This window comes from Myripristis murdjan, chromosome 23 (genome assembly GCF_902150065.1).
Source record: "Myripristis murdjan chromosome 23, fMyrMur1.1, whole genome shotgun sequence".
Taxonomy (NCBI): Eukaryota; Metazoa; Chordata; class Actinopteri; order Holocentriformes; family Holocentridae; genus Myripristis; species Myripristis murdjan.
Window position 1 is genome coordinate 1,438,295 of NC_044002.1, and position 15,673 is coordinate 1,453,967.

General features: G+C 40.7%; 1 protein-coding gene across 1 annotated transcript in view; it reads right to left on the minus strand.

Annotated features, from left to right (window-relative positions):
* Positions 1-1,622: 1,622 nt before the first annotated feature.
* Positions 1,623-15,673, minus strand: part of tmem178bb (transmembrane protein 178Bb) — a 131,344-nt gene continuing 117,293 nt past the window's right edge. Inside the window, exons 3-4 of the mRNA XM_030046207.1 lie at positions 9,633-9,770; positions 1,623-7,077 (exon numbers count right to left, since the gene is read on the minus strand). Of these exons, the coding sequence (XP_029902067.1) occupies positions 6,827-7,077; positions 9,633-9,770 (389 nt within the window). The 3' untranslated portion in view covers positions 1,623-6,826. The remainder of the gene's footprint in view (positions 7,078-9,632; positions 9,771-15,673) is intronic.

Genomic DNA, 15,673 nt, shown 5'->3' on the forward strand with positions numbered 1-15,673 from the left:
ACCTTTATTTTGAAACCTGTGTTCCACGCTACTGTGTGACCTTCGGATGGTGTTGCTGTATACTCAGTCACATTCATCAGTAATAGCTGGTGTGCTGCCTGCTTGGGTGGTTTTCAGTGAACACCAATATTACCATAGTTAATGTGATTTCCTGCCCATTTTGATTAAGGGTCATTTTCCCATGTGTGAATCACACCTCGAATAATTCCTGGATTACCTCTTTCCTAATATTTCAAGATGATCCGGTCTTGATGAAGACCTATTTAGAGTCTCCAGCACTTCTTCTGAATGCACTGGTGTACACCAGCTTTTGACATAACAGGATCATACCAGTGATTTTGCATAGCGTAATATTTATAAAATGTCACGTTGCTGCTAATCTCATCCCAAAGCAAGCACTCATATTTTAGAACTCCAGTATCATTTTTACTCCCCTTTATCCAGCCATTGCTTTCCATTCATTCTACTACGATATGAAAATGAACTTTCAGAGACTTCAAACTTTGTTCAGTTCTGTGATGTATGATCGCTGATGACTTTGTTTGCCACAGAGGCAGAACATCATAAGGTGGGTGTGTCAACCAAAAATTCTAATTTAACAATGGAGGGATTTTGATTACATGTTGTGAAATCTTTATTACCTTCACATGATTTGCAAAATGGTTTGTTGCAATGTAAAGTTTGGGTAAATTGTTGTATAGATAAATAAATGAATAAGAATTAATCAATGACAAATCCATGTTTTTTTTTTTTTTTTTTAAGTGATCCACTGCCTCAACTTGCCTGGCTGGAGGTAGGTTGCTGGGAGTAAACTGACCAATTTTCCTTGTAAAATAGTCAGCCTTTCTCTTTGTGGGGAGTTGCCTATATCTAACTTTGTGGTGTATATATTATCATTTGCTTTTCATATTTTGTCAAATTGTATGCAACATTAGTGCCAGAGATCAACAAGATTTTTCACTCATCGAGGGTTGTACACATGCTCTAGCCACACATCAAAATGACCACATTCTCCCATGTCTTCACCATGTTAACTGTAAACAGTGATGTTAAACATGGAAAATATGTTTAACATGACCACCGTTACCTGGATCAGCTGGCGTTGAGCAGGCTAACAGGTGTCTGGCCATGCAGGTGCTGTTCTGAATCTGTTTGAAACATCAGTTGTGTGGCGATGACAAAACTGATAATATGTAGTTATATGTGATAACAATGACAGTAACAGTTCAGTTACTGGTAAACATTTGGAATCAAATGTAGTGATGGTTTCAGAGCATTTAGCTGTCTTGCTGCAAGTGCCTGCACCCCATGGCCAAAAGACGGTACTGCACTCTTCTTCTCTTCCTCACAGCAGTCAGTGTCCATGGTTCAGCTTTCTCATCATGATTGGCTTTAACTGTATCAACATAGTGTGTGCTAAACAATGTTAGCATGGAGCCTAGCATCACTTAACACATAAACTGACCAACAGGTCATAATGTTTTCGTCCCCTCGCCTTGTTTTTTACCTTTCGCAGTCAACATCTGTTGTAGAGACTCAGGTGACAACCCAAACCCCAGATAACATACCACAGAGAAAGGAACTGGATCCACCAACACGTTCATGCATGACAACCAACAGCATTAGTAAACACACCAATGAGATTTATTTTGTGATTTTACATTCCACAGTTGAACTTTTTTTTTCTTTTTTTCTCTTATGTTTACGCAACAGACACATTACTGATGTTAAAGGTTGATTGATCCTTTTTTGTTATTAATGTCCATCCATTATGGAAGTTGCAGTATCTCTGTTTGTCATTCAACCCTTTAAAACCTTCATTGTTCTCTTCATTAGTTAGTCCAACAACTACAGCCTCTTTTCCACGGTCAGGCTAAATGGTTCTGAGCACAGACAGGAACCATTCCGATGGCATTTCCGCTTGGGCACAGTTTGACATGGCATGCCCCAGACACTTCTCTCGGCCTGGTTAGCTAACTGTGTTCACTGCAGTGGAACTGCTCTGGTGTGCAGAGTTGCTCCCATCCTCTGTAAGTGCAGCTGAAGGTCAGTATTCCAACAACGTTCACACACTTGTACGACATACAGCTATTGATTCTCCATTTTTTTTTCAGCCAAGAGAATGAAAAGCTCTAACTACTGCATTTCATATCTGGAATTCTGCCGCTGACCAGCTGTAACACTGTAGTTTCTCTTAGGCACTTCCTACACCTAAACAAGGAATGTATAAAGAAGGAATTGACAACACGTCATTGACTTGCACATAAGCCCACCTCAGTTAGGCTTTCTGCAGCTGCTGGACACACTCCTGATGTTTAGGAGTAGCTAAAGGACAACTAATGTGCACATTGGACAAAAACACCCGTCTGCATAATGTCAAGTGTGTTTTGTTATGTACTTGAATCTCTGTACTGTCAGAGTTCAAACAGAGGTATAGTGTCATGGGATTTTCCATGCCTGTCTAATTGATATTTTTTACTTGTGCACCAGTGCAAATTTGGAACGCTGTTGCTGTGACATACTGTCCCCTCCTTCTTTCCACGATCCTTGGACCTAAATCGAGCAGCACAACAAATGGAAGTAGAAACTGTATTTGTTCAAATGAGTATGGAACAGTGCAATGCGGCCATGGTAACTTTTGTACCTGACTGTGGAAAAGAGGCTTATGAGGCTTGTAGTTGGTTCTCACAGTGCAATTGGGGTGATAAATTCCGTTTCTGAGTTGCTATGTAACTGGATGTGAATCCTATAGTTTCAGTGAGTCACGCACCTTGATTAAATCTGCCCGTCCAAGCTATTTCAGGAATCTTCTCTGACATCAAACGTCTACTTTTCATTTCTATAGGCTTCCTTGCCAACTCCAGTTCCTCAGCTGTGAAACTCTACATGGGGTAATGTTATCCTGGTCTAAATACATACATTGCGGATATTTCCTCTTTTACTTTTTTCACGTTGTGATTCCTTGGGCTCCAGCAGCACATGGTATTATTGTGTGTACTTGGCCAGCCCTTTTCTAACCAAGGTCATTTTGCTCTGTTCAGGAGCAGTGGTTACATATTTTGTTGTAGAACCAAGGATTGAGGAACAATTGTGTTCCTTGTATAATCTTGGTAAACTGAAATAAATATATGGGTGTTAAGTATGTCAAGGGACACTATCTTGCATAAGGCTGCTTGTGCTTCTGTGCATGGCTCAATACCCGCCTCCCCACTTTTCTCCCTTTTTCCAGGATTTCTCCGCATGGCCCATTGCGATTGAGTGGATGGCATAAATCTCTGCAGTTCTTTCTTGAGGAAGATTCTCACTGAGTGTGCAGAGGGGTTTATTTTTAAACTTTTTTTAGGCAGCACAGCTCTTGAAGTGTGTCCAGTAAAGTTAAAGTAATTTCATGGTCAATTGCATTATCAGCTTGTGTCCAAAGGAGCATTTATTAAAGAAAAAATACACCCTGACTGCAGAGTAAAAATTGCCTCACTTCTCCAGGAGAGTTGCTAATCCATCCCATGGCTCTTTCAATAATCACGTTATAGACAGTATTAAATCAAATTTATGAAACAACTGTGTTTTGGAGTTAATGTGAGTAGACATACCTCTTCTATAAGGTCCAGCTTTATCAGCTTCTGACTGATAAGAATCCATTATCTGTACCTAGCGGTGGATGAGAGGGTGAGTGGTTCTGGGTTGCCGTAATTTACTTAATATTCACATCCTTGGGAGTGCGGGAATTCAGTCTAAAATCTGTGATGGTGATGCTACCCCCAAAGACACAACTGTCATCTAAAACCCCTTCTTCTAAAAGCTGCTTTATGGTTTCACGTCTGTATGTCTACAAGCGCGTTGTGCACAGACGTAAGCCTTTGCCTTTCCAAGTGCATTAGGTGGCACTGTCGCATTTAACAAAGCAGGATGAAACGCAGAAATGGAAACCTGATCCCAGCTTAAGTTACTCCACTATGTTAATAAAGCTTGCTTAAAGGATTGTATAAATTTCCACTGGTGAACCTCCTTGGCAGACACTCCTCAAACTACACCATCATGTTGTGTTTTCATGGATCAAACAGTGATTCTTGTCTGGTTTTGGTGCAAGACAGTTGACTCAGCGGCTTCTCTGAGAAAATCAGGACCAATCAAATCACCTTGCCCTCAAAACTTCATTGGATTGGATGTATTTTTTCTTCTTCCAATAAAATTACATGGGGGTTATTTGTTTGCGCCACACATTTGAAGTAATGTCATATAATGTCACAATGTTGTGGCATGTTAAACTCAATAGTCATTCTGTAGATAAAAACTGTCTTCTCTGTCATGTATGAAAGGGATGGATTTTCCTGTCCTAATGATAATGTTCCATATATATATATATATATAAAACATTTAAGCTCATTGAATTTGTATGAAGTAACTGAGCTCTGCCCACAGTATGAATAGTTAACTTGAGCGTCATACTTGAGCTCTACTATGGGCAACATCTAACATGTTGAGGATATCGCCTCTGGTTCCTTTTAACCTGAGAGGGAGCTCTTTCTCAAAATCTATTTCCTCTCTGTTGATGCATCCTGTTTCAATAACAACAGCAACACTGCCACCTTGTGCGCATAAATGTGAAATATAAAGGTAAATGCTTATGCCTGTCTGTGTTATGTTCATGCAGACATTGAAAGCATCCTTGACGCAAAAGCATAAATTCAGCTTAGCCCTGTTTCCACGTAGCCCCATAACCTAGTTGAATAAAGGAATTTACACATTTGCAAGATCCGCCCTGGCTGCTATATTGGCGGTCCAAACCTTTTGTCAACAGCAGCTAAGTTGCTTTTCTCTATGACTTCTCAGTGGAAGCAGTGGAAGCCAACAAGCTAGCTTGTTAGCTAGCTAACCTTAGCGGATTTTGTTGAGTTCAAGTTCCACTTCTTTGTTATTCTGTCTTTATGGGATTTGTCTTTAGGCCTTCAATGCACAGGTCTAATGTAGGGTCACTTTAACTGTAGTCACCACATGTCTGCAAATGCGTTGAAGCACAGAGGTCAGAGCTTTGTATCGCATCACAGGAGGGATAAGAACAGAGCATGATAAATGATGGCATGCCTCGACATCAGCTTTTGAACAGCCCCTGTATCTGCTCTGTCCAGGCCTGAAAACTGCCAGCTGAATGCAGGTCTGGGAAAGGGGCAGTAGACTGCATTGTGATGATATTCTACAGTGTGCATAGTAATAATCACATTCAGTTATCCTGGTATTCTGATGTCCAGCTTAACAATAGAGAGGTGGCTTGAGGAATCTCACCCTGAGCTCTTCCATTTGTCTTTAGACATATTGATTAGACTGAGTTAACTGACACCTTTTAAACCATGTGCTTTGATATTCTGCTGTTTGCCCTCTATTCCGAAGAAGGGGGCCCTGCAGAACACCCCGGCATGTTTCGGTTGGTCTTGAAAATACAAATCAGAGCTGGAGGAGCAGCTGTGTGCTTGGAGAAACAGCAGAGCTTCACAGATTCCCCATTAAGAAAGGCAGAGTGTATTCCCATCACATGCAATAACTCCATCCTCCCAGACTTGCTTAAGGCAGCTGCAATATACTTGACTTGAACACCCCCCCTCCCTCCCTCTTGAAAACAGCTCGCCTTTGTCAGCCCTGTCTACAGGGAGCACCCCCAGAAAGATGACAAGGCAGAAGTAGGTTGTGCTGCTTTAAACAGGATACTGCATCTCTCCATTTTTTGTTCCTGTTCATCAAACCCTATGCCTTTATATTTCCCCCAGGCAGGGCTTGACTTTTTCATTATGATAATTTTTACTACTGACATTTTTTCTATAGACTGCAAAACAACCACACACGCGCGCACACACTTACCTTTATGAACAGAATGGAAAAATCAAACATTCACTCCAAACATATGCTCAGTCAACAGTTCATTCTCACAATGATGGGTGTCACTTCTGTAAAAAGGAAAGTACACATGAATGAAAAGAGAAATGCATGTATAAAATGCTAGATGACATGGGATCATTGGAAGGAGTGGAATGGTCTACACGAGAATGAAAATGGTCCAACATGAAATTTCCTGGTTGTCACTTCTCTGGAATATTCTGTACAGTAATGTACAACAGTGGAGGTACTGGATCTCCTTGGATGTGCTGACTCGTCCCTTGCAGTCCACTAGTCCCAGGTAACTGGAGGGGCCTCAGAAACAAAGTCAACAGAGGCCACTGAACATGATCCCAGCCTTTTGTCCCATTTTGGCAAGTAACACTGATTCATCTCTAGTCATTCCTCGGTTTATTAGTTCTGAATAATCCCACAGGCCATGTTGTCCATGTAAATCTCCAAGAGGAGAGCTAGATGTTCCATGCCACTCTGACCATTTCCCTCTTAATGCTGATGGTTAATTGATTTCTCTGTAGTCACAGTAGACCAGTGTTAATGTTACTGTTGACCACTGCCCATCAGTTAGGTTTAAAGTCATACTGTTCTGCTATGACCACTTCACCATCCGAGATGCAGTCATTCTCAAGTGTCTCAACTTCTCTCCTACTTTCTCGTTTCCCACGGAGAAGCCTTGTCATGGTATATCCATTTCAGCATCCGCTCCACAACAACAAAACAAGCACAAATTCAAATTTTTGATAATGATTCTCTCAGGTATTTTCTGTATTTTCAAGATAGCAGATCATCAAGACACCCATTTTTTTTAAACACACACACAATAAAAAAGAAACATTTTCTGCAACCAGGAGAGACTGGACATGAGTGGATAAATGAACGCATGGAACGGTATGCTGTCGATCTCTAATTTCAATTAGTCTTGACTCTTCTTTTGGCGCCGGCTTTAGCAGACGGTGCCGTTCTCCTGTCGGGACTTGGGACAGGTGGATCGGGGCATCGGCTGGACGGAGGGTGCCAGGGTGCAGAAAAATCCAGCGATGAGGGTGAGGCCAAGACCTCCCCAGGCGCAGAACATGGACCAGCCATAGCCATGACCAATGTCATCAGGCAGGCCGTAAAGGTAGCGTGGGTAACGGGAAAGCTCGAAGTTGATGCCAGCGACACAGGTACACAGGGAAATGATGCAGAAGGTTCCTGCAGCAAAAGAAAGCATGACATTAAGTGAAACTCTCCCAACCCCTGATATACCCATTGTCAATCTCTGATGTTCAGTGGATTCCAGGAGTGATTTTGTGATGAAGTGTTGGGATTTTCTTTTTTTGGTCAACCTATATTCCCTCAACCTGCCTCATCTACTTTTAAGTGATTTTCAAGAATGCCTTTCAGTAATTTCCAAAGAAGGGGTGTGAAGTTATTGCTTTTATTCAAAGCATATGGACATACAATTGCACCTTGGTAACCTTAGTTTGTGAACACTGAGATGTGTCTATGATTGCAGCCCACAGTCTACACTCAAACACAACATCATGTCCAGTGCAGCCCCATGTCAATATGCCAGCCCTGGTATTGCAAGTCACGTGACATCACAGGGGGGCGAAAAGACACCATGGGGCCCTAGGGAACAATTTGAAAAGAAGTGGTTTGCCTGATGGGGACCCTAAGGGTCAAAATGTTACTCAAATGGACTGGAACACTGCTCAAAGCGCATTCTTGGTCAAAACTGGAAACCAGACTGCAGATTTTGGCTTTATGGAGATTTTTGCAGCCCATCGAAACAGGCTGGCAAAACAATATGGATTAATGAATTTTCTTTGCCAATTAGTTTATCAAATCAAGTAAATATTAAGTAGCGATTCAATAACAGCACCTAGCCTAATCTACAGAATGCACCATAGGATTACTGTTTTGCACCACAGGATGACTGTTTTGTCACTATTATTGTATTGTGGTTAATATCTTGAAATTGTCAGTGACAGGCTATACTTACATTTATGCTTTCTTTTCGTTATAACAGAGTATATACATCTACAATAAGTGAGTCTTTTGTTCATACAATGTCATTATTTAAAATATCTGAACAATATCTGAACACCTGTTTACAATACTGTATTACTGCTGTTTTAAGAGGGCTGTGTAACCAGTATTGACTATTTCCATTATGTGCATTTATAGCACCATCTTCAGAGTCTAGATATAACATTGCATAATTACACAAATATTGGTCATGTGATTCTTATTAGATCATATTTCTTAAGCTATGTGCACGTTTTTAAAACTTGATGTTGATGATGTTAGAACAATAAAAAAATGACAATTATTTATTTATTTGTACATGAGCCACACTTGTATGAAGGGTTCATGGAGAGCAGCCTTTTTTTTTTTTTTTTTTTATGTTGGATTCCATTTGATTTGAGAGCCCTGACCCATGTTTTGATCATGTGTAGGCTTGTTCCCATGGTTTCAGCAGTTGAAGAAGAAAAAAATAGAAAAAATATAATTTTAAGCCATAGCTTTCCTAATTAAACCTTTTAAGAATCCCATTAAAACACTGACATGTGAGACTGCTATGACATTAAATGTCAATATACGCTGCTAAGCAAGCCAGCACAAACTGGCTTTTTATTAGTTAGCCACTCTTGTTATGAGGTAATAATGTTTTTTGTCATGATAGTGGGTTTTATTCATACTGTAATATGGTTGATCTGTGCAATCAACTATAAGAAGTAAAACATATTTTGATGCAGTCTTGTTCAGTTGTGATTCTAATTATTGGAAAGGAGGGCCATCTACCTCCACTCTGTACCATAAATTCATCATCACATTAATTTTGGTAAAAATTGCTATTTGTTTCTATCATTTGTCCATTTTATCCAATCAAAATAAATCCCTAGTACTTTGGACTTCATTTAGTAGATGCAGTGAAGATAGAGGTTCTAAATTTGGCCTCATTTTCTGAGCTATGTGACCCTGTGGGCTGGTTTGCTACGATTTGGCCACTGTAATCTGACCTTGCCTATTTCTTGTGCCTTTATTACCACGCAGCATAATTGACTTTTTAATTGCCTTCTCATTATACAGCCGTGGGGCATAGCACTAATCCGAGGCCCATCTTAATTGAGTCTGCGTGGCTTTCTGCCATGCCAAAGCTGTGCAGCACGAATATGTGAAGTTACTGCTGACTGTCCACTAGCAGAGAAATGATGAGAGAAGTCAACTTCACTAATGAGACATGTAGTTACAAATAGAAAAAAAAGGCAAATACACAAATCACCACATCATATACTAGCTGTTGAACTACTACCAAGCTATTGTAAAATGTAGTTGAACTGAATTCAAATATGGATTGCATTTAGTGTTTTATTTTATTTTTCCCCCCTTCCCACATCCAACAAAAACTTGCCATTGTTTTTGCTTTTCTCTATCAGGCAACTTAACAAAGTAATTTGGTTTGGGTTTAGGTCCAGACTCTGTGTAGATGTAGGCATGGTGGCCATTACAGCAAACAGAAAGTTGTGATGAGGCGGTGAGCACTGTGATAAAGACAGGAATGGTTATTTGGTTTGGACTCAACACTCCTGTGCTTTATTTCAGATGAAATATACTGTCAGTTGCTGTCCTCATCAATCAATCATTGAACTTTTTCAACTATCTTTGGTGAAATCTAGATTTCTAAGTTGGGCAACTGGACTTTGAAAATGCCACCACTGACACTGGTGGTATGTACGTGTCTGACACTCAGGAAGTCTCACCTCCCATAAGGAAGAGGAGGCCGGCGACATACTGCATTAGGCCTCGGTCCCAGCAGCAGCCGAGCACACCGATGATCCATCCAAACAGGATGATGGCCACCGCCATGCCCATGAAGCCTGCCGTCATCCGCCGCAAGTCTGGGGAGACATGAGAGGAAAAGTTCAAATGTGACAATGTTCACCAAAATAACCAGGCTCGTGGCAACCTGACAGAATGACCAAAATTTCAGCTGTCAGGAGACAAAGTTCTGCTCTGTGGGTTTGTAAAGAATGATTGTTAAAGTCTTTGGGCAGCTACACATTGACAAACCTACCGGAACATATGGATAATCATAAAGCACTGTGTTTCAAAATACAGGAATTTGCATGTTGGCATTAGAAGTGTTGAGTTTCAAATGAGTGATGGACCCAGAACTACAGTGGAAGTTAATATTTACCTTATTTTCAACAGAAATACAGACGCAGACAGCTTAGGTTTTTGTGTGCAAGACTTCCGGTCAGGCACTTGGCCATTGGTTTGCTAATTCACTTATCACCGCAGCAGCTAACACAACAACCGACTGATTTTTGGAAGTGCTCTCACAACATGGTTATATAAGCTAGTCAAAGTAGTTAGTTGGGAAGCAATAAAATGGAAATGTGGCACAGAAAAAAACAAAACAAAAACAAAAGAAAAAACAGAAGTTCAACCAGCTGTTTGCTTCCACATTTAAAAATAAGGTGAAAAAAAAAAAACCATTCATGTACATTTTACCCCAGTGGATAGCACAATAAAGTATTACTTAAAACACTTATTTCAGTTATGGTCCTCAGTGGATACCAATACACACTGACACAACCGACAGAAGACAGACAAAAACAAAAAGGTCTATCAATAAACAGCGTGAAAGCATATATGTTTAGTGATGACTACGTCTCAGTTTGTTCCATAAGAACGACCAGACTTCCTTGTATTCCTCCCATGCAGGTTTGGCACTTTATAATTTACAGGAAGACATTCCACAGGATAATCCCTGAGCAGCAAAAGTGCTTCAAGTTTCAGTACTATACATATAAGCTGATGTTGTGATAGAGAAGCTTGTTAGCTTATTTGGTAAGCAGTTTTTCCACTGACCTAGAATCCCTTCTAATGGTCACCACTCATTCCACATTACATAGTTTTCATAAATGCAGTTGTCTGACATCAATATGATGGCCTACTGGCTACATACATCCAGCTATCCTTACATGTGAAGTTCAGTTTATATTTATAGCCCTTATTAACAGTTCCAGTCTCACTGGGCTTCACAACACCAACACAACGATACATAACAGAGCACAGTATGAAAAACAAGGAAAGGTACTCTCCTGAATTGAACCTATGTGAGAACAAGGGAAACATGATCGTTTTACCAATTAACAGCACTGGACTGATGGAGACACAAAAGGCCAAATTTCAATCTTTGTTAATTGGAGGGATGATGGAACTTGTCATTAGCTGGGTTTCCATTCACCTATTTTTATTCGCATTTTCAGAAATTGTGAAAAAAAAAACTTGGATGGAAACGCCAGAAATTCGAAATACGGCCGAAAATTCGCAAAAAAGTTTTTACGCTTGGAGGGGGTGGATTTCTCAGCGTATCGATAAAAGAAAATGTGACTTTTTGCTGTGGAAACAGGTTTTGCGAATAAACGATGTCTGGACCGGATACCACGTCACACTTCTACGCTACAGTCTTATTATTAGTTATTATTATTATTATTATTATTAGTCTCTTATTCCTTATTTAGGATGGTTGGGTACGAAGTTAGCGCTGCCAAAAAAGTAAGCAGACTTCTCCCAAGAGCCGACAAATTCAGCAGGAATCTGTCCCTGATCAGCTGCTGAGTGTCAGCTGAGGGTTTGTTGTTGTTCAGTCGACACACAGACGCTATCTTATGACGTCATCTCACGGCGCACTCTCCTCTCAATTATCGCAAAACAAAACTAATGGAAACAGGCATAAATTCGCATTTTCTTTAGCGCATTTTGACAAAATTAACTCAAAAATTTCGATATATTTGGATGGAAACCAACCTACTGATACTCATCTACTGTACCAGGGTTCATGGTGGACAACTAGTTGACATGTTTGAGTTTACATAAATGATCAATGATTAATGATCAATGATGAAGTTCAACCTCAACCTAAATGGTTAAGACAGATGGCTGCCCACCCTGTTAAAAGAGGTTTCTACTCAACGCTGTCACCATGTTCTGGCTCATGGGGGAGGTTGTCGTTCATGGGATAAGTTAAAAATCTGTTGGGTCTCTGTGAAGCACCTTGAGATAACGTTTGTTATGATCTGACATACAGATCTTTACAAATATGATTGAATTGAAAGTTCAAGAACATTTTTGCAAAGGAGGATCCAGGCTTGCTCGCTCACCGTTAAAAACCTTTTCAAATGTTTTTGAGGGTGATACATGAGTATAGCCACTGGGGTCTAATGTGTTTGAGATGTCCATTTTTCCTAATGGCACCTAGGGACTGGGAATGTCGGGTATGATTTCTGAACCCCCAGTTTACCATGATATCACACATGCTTCATTCAAAAACACAGTGCCTTCGTTTTTTTCTGTGGTTGTCTGCCTCATTTAAAGATTAATATCAAGCAAGACTACCAGGATTTTGGTTCTACATAAACTGCAATATTTTATATGATTACTCCATTTTGCAATTTCATTTTGTGCACCAGGAACTTTCCGAAAAATGCAGAATAATGCTTTGGGCTATAGTGAGCAATGAACATGCTAAAAATTACAAAACAGACCCCTCAAGCGCAATCCCAGTGGGAAGTGGGAGGTTTAAACTGGGCACCTCCCAGCGCCCAGTATGTCTCGAACGCAAGTTAACAACACACCAAGCTGTACGAGCAAAATTATAGAGAAAAACAAATCCAAGTTGTTTCCACAGAAAAAATTGTTTATCTTTTCTTTGTCAGGTACTGGTCACCTTAAGTTGTGCCAGACATCAATGCTACTGTGATGTTACTGTCTCTAGAGGTTGACAAAAATGAGGTCCCTTTTGTAAAGAGGACATTGGACATGAAGAGGGCAAACAAAATGAAGGAATATAAACCATGGAAAAGGCTGACCTCTGCTACATGCCACAAGAACAGGAGTCCTCACGGCGGGAGGCTAATGACAGTGACAGTGGCTACTAAGAGGCCACTGGCTACAGCAAGAAGTGGAGAGAAGGAGGAGGAGAGGGGAAGCTCTCCAAACAAACCCCTCTCCTCCCAAACCCCCATGAAGATTTTAATGTCATGGGCAAGCTGCTGTAAAGCTGGGAGGGAGGAGGCCAGGGGTTGGCACACAGCTTGGTAAGGCAGACCATGTGGTGTGCAGAGAAAGGTCAAAACATTTGGCCTGAGAGCAAAAAAAAAAAAAAAAAAAAAAAGGTGAAGAGCAAAAGCCAAACATCCCCAAGTGTAGTACATGCTGTGCAAGTTATTTGACTTTTTTTTTTTTTTCAATCATTGCAGTCTGCTTCTAAAACAGCTGTGTCTCAGGGAGTCTACGCAAATGTGACAATGATCAGTAAAAACAGAGTCCCAGTGGACAGTAATGGTATGACCAGCCTGGTGGTGTGAATTTTTTTTTTTTTTTTTTTTTTAAATGTATGATATGTTGAAATATACAGAGTTTTCCATACAAGGGTTGAGGGTTGGAGGTTGTCTGAGTGGAAACATGGACCTTCAGTTACCTGGCTCAGTTCCGAACTCACTGTTTGGTGCTGTAATTTCCCCTTTTACTACAGGTAACAGGATGATGTGAATCATTCTGAGATCTTAGAATTACCAGTTTGTTGTTGTTGTTGCTGTTTCTTGGCTATATAAAACATCAACAATTAACGTCAGGTTTTAGTCATTTCCTCAGTCACGGAGCATAGGCCACTCTTTTTGCACCAATCATAAGGGGAGAAATCCACTGCGGAAGGGGTCAAAACACCAATACCTCCACTTACAGTAGCCTCAATAGACCAGAATGCAATGCAGCTACAAAGCACGTTGAGTTTTGAGTAAGAGGTGACATGATCACAGACCACTCCAGTGTTGGCAGACTTGTTGAGTATCTAGCAATATTTATTTTTCAATATGCCCCCTCTGAGAGAAAGCAATAAATGTGTGCCCCTGGGGCTTATTCTGTGAAAGGCAGGAAATCACTGATTTGAGTAGGAGACAAAGCAGGTTGAGAAAAAGTAGGTACACCAGAAAAATAACAACACATCTTTACAAAATGACTGTTGCATAAAGGCATAAGGCTTGGTGATATCTTATTTTGTTTTCCAGATAGTGACCAATGAACTTCAAAAGGGACGTGGCTTAGCACATAATAGGCAAAAGTCTACAACCGTTGGGTTTTTTATGTTTTATCTTTTATTTCTTATCTGTTACATCTGTTACATGTGTTTGATTGTTATGCTGCTTTTCCTTATCTCTCCCTGTTTGTGAAGGACTTTGCTTTGCACCTTGTTTCTGAAATGTGCTATAAAAACCAGTGAACTTATTATTATTATTTTAAAGATTTACTTTGCTTACACAATAACCCCATGAATTTATCAGCCTCACTGGCCTGATCCTGCAAGCAAAGCTCTTTTTGACAGATGGCAATGCTGATATTTGTCCATGTCTGCGTGGATGAGATGAAGGGTCTTGTGGAACACATGAGGTCCTTTGTGTCAGGCTTCCTGTCAAGAGGCCTGTCACTCACCCTCTGTAACAGTGGTAACCCCTGACCCATACCACAGAGCAGCAGCACCATCGCAGCGGAAGCTAGCAATGACACTGAGGAGGATTTAAACACAAGAGGAAATGTAAAAATGCAGCTCAACATCCACATTTACTCTGTACTTTTTGCTTTTTTTCTCCACCAAACACACACACACACACACACACACACACACACACACACACACACACACACACACACACACACACACACACACACACACACACACAATACACTCAGTGGCCACTTTATTAACATTATTTGGTCCACCTGTACAATTAATACAATCCAACACAAATTTTCTGCTATAAAGTTTCCTCTCCTGCTCCTTATAATGCTCAGCTTGTCTTGTTGTCACAGAGGTGTTCATTCACTTCTATGTTTGGCATTAAGCTCATAGTTAGTGCTGCTGTTGGACTGGACTGCATTTTATTGAGAGCTGTTTCCACAATTCTGTTCCCCCTCATGTATATAAATAGGGAGGACAAAAAATTAGAAACACCTCTTAATATAATGTAGTCCAGTACAAAACCTCTGCAAACTACAACCTCAATGCCACAATCCACAATGTCAACACACACACACATATAGATAGATAGACAGATAGATAGATCTTTATTGTCATTGCACAATCATATACGGTATACTAATGGAACGAAATTAGGGGCTCAGTACTTTCGGTGCAGGGCAGAATAGAAAGCATCGTGCAACCTGCTAGTTGAATAGCCGAGTCTCTGATATCAGAAAAATGCAACAGTCACGGAAACACTTGTTGGATGCGATGTGCAGGCGCAGTTCGTCGATTTTGTTAGTTATGGACCCGGCGTTGGAAAATGCTGGGAGGCGGCGGCTTAAAGGGTCGTCTTTTCAGCCGTGCTAACGCACCAGCCCTGCAGCCTCGCTTTTGTTTTGTTTTGGTGTCCTCCGGAATGTCCTGGTAGCGATGAAAGTCCGCTGAAATTGGTATTTCGCAGCGTAATCCAAAGCTCAAAAGGTCCCGACGACTGTACGTGTACATTGCCCAACATATGGTGGTGTTTTCAGCTAAAAACACAACCATTCACACATACAAAAACATATAATATGGCACCGAGAGTGGAGAGCTGTAAGCCGCTGCATCTATGCGCGCCGCCATGGCAACCCCCATCTATATATATATATATATATATATATATATATATCTCCATCCTCAATAAAGACCTGTTCCACAGCACTCAGAACCTCCGAATGGACCGAAGGTTCACCTTCCAACATGACAATGACCCTAAGCACACAGCCAAGACAACAC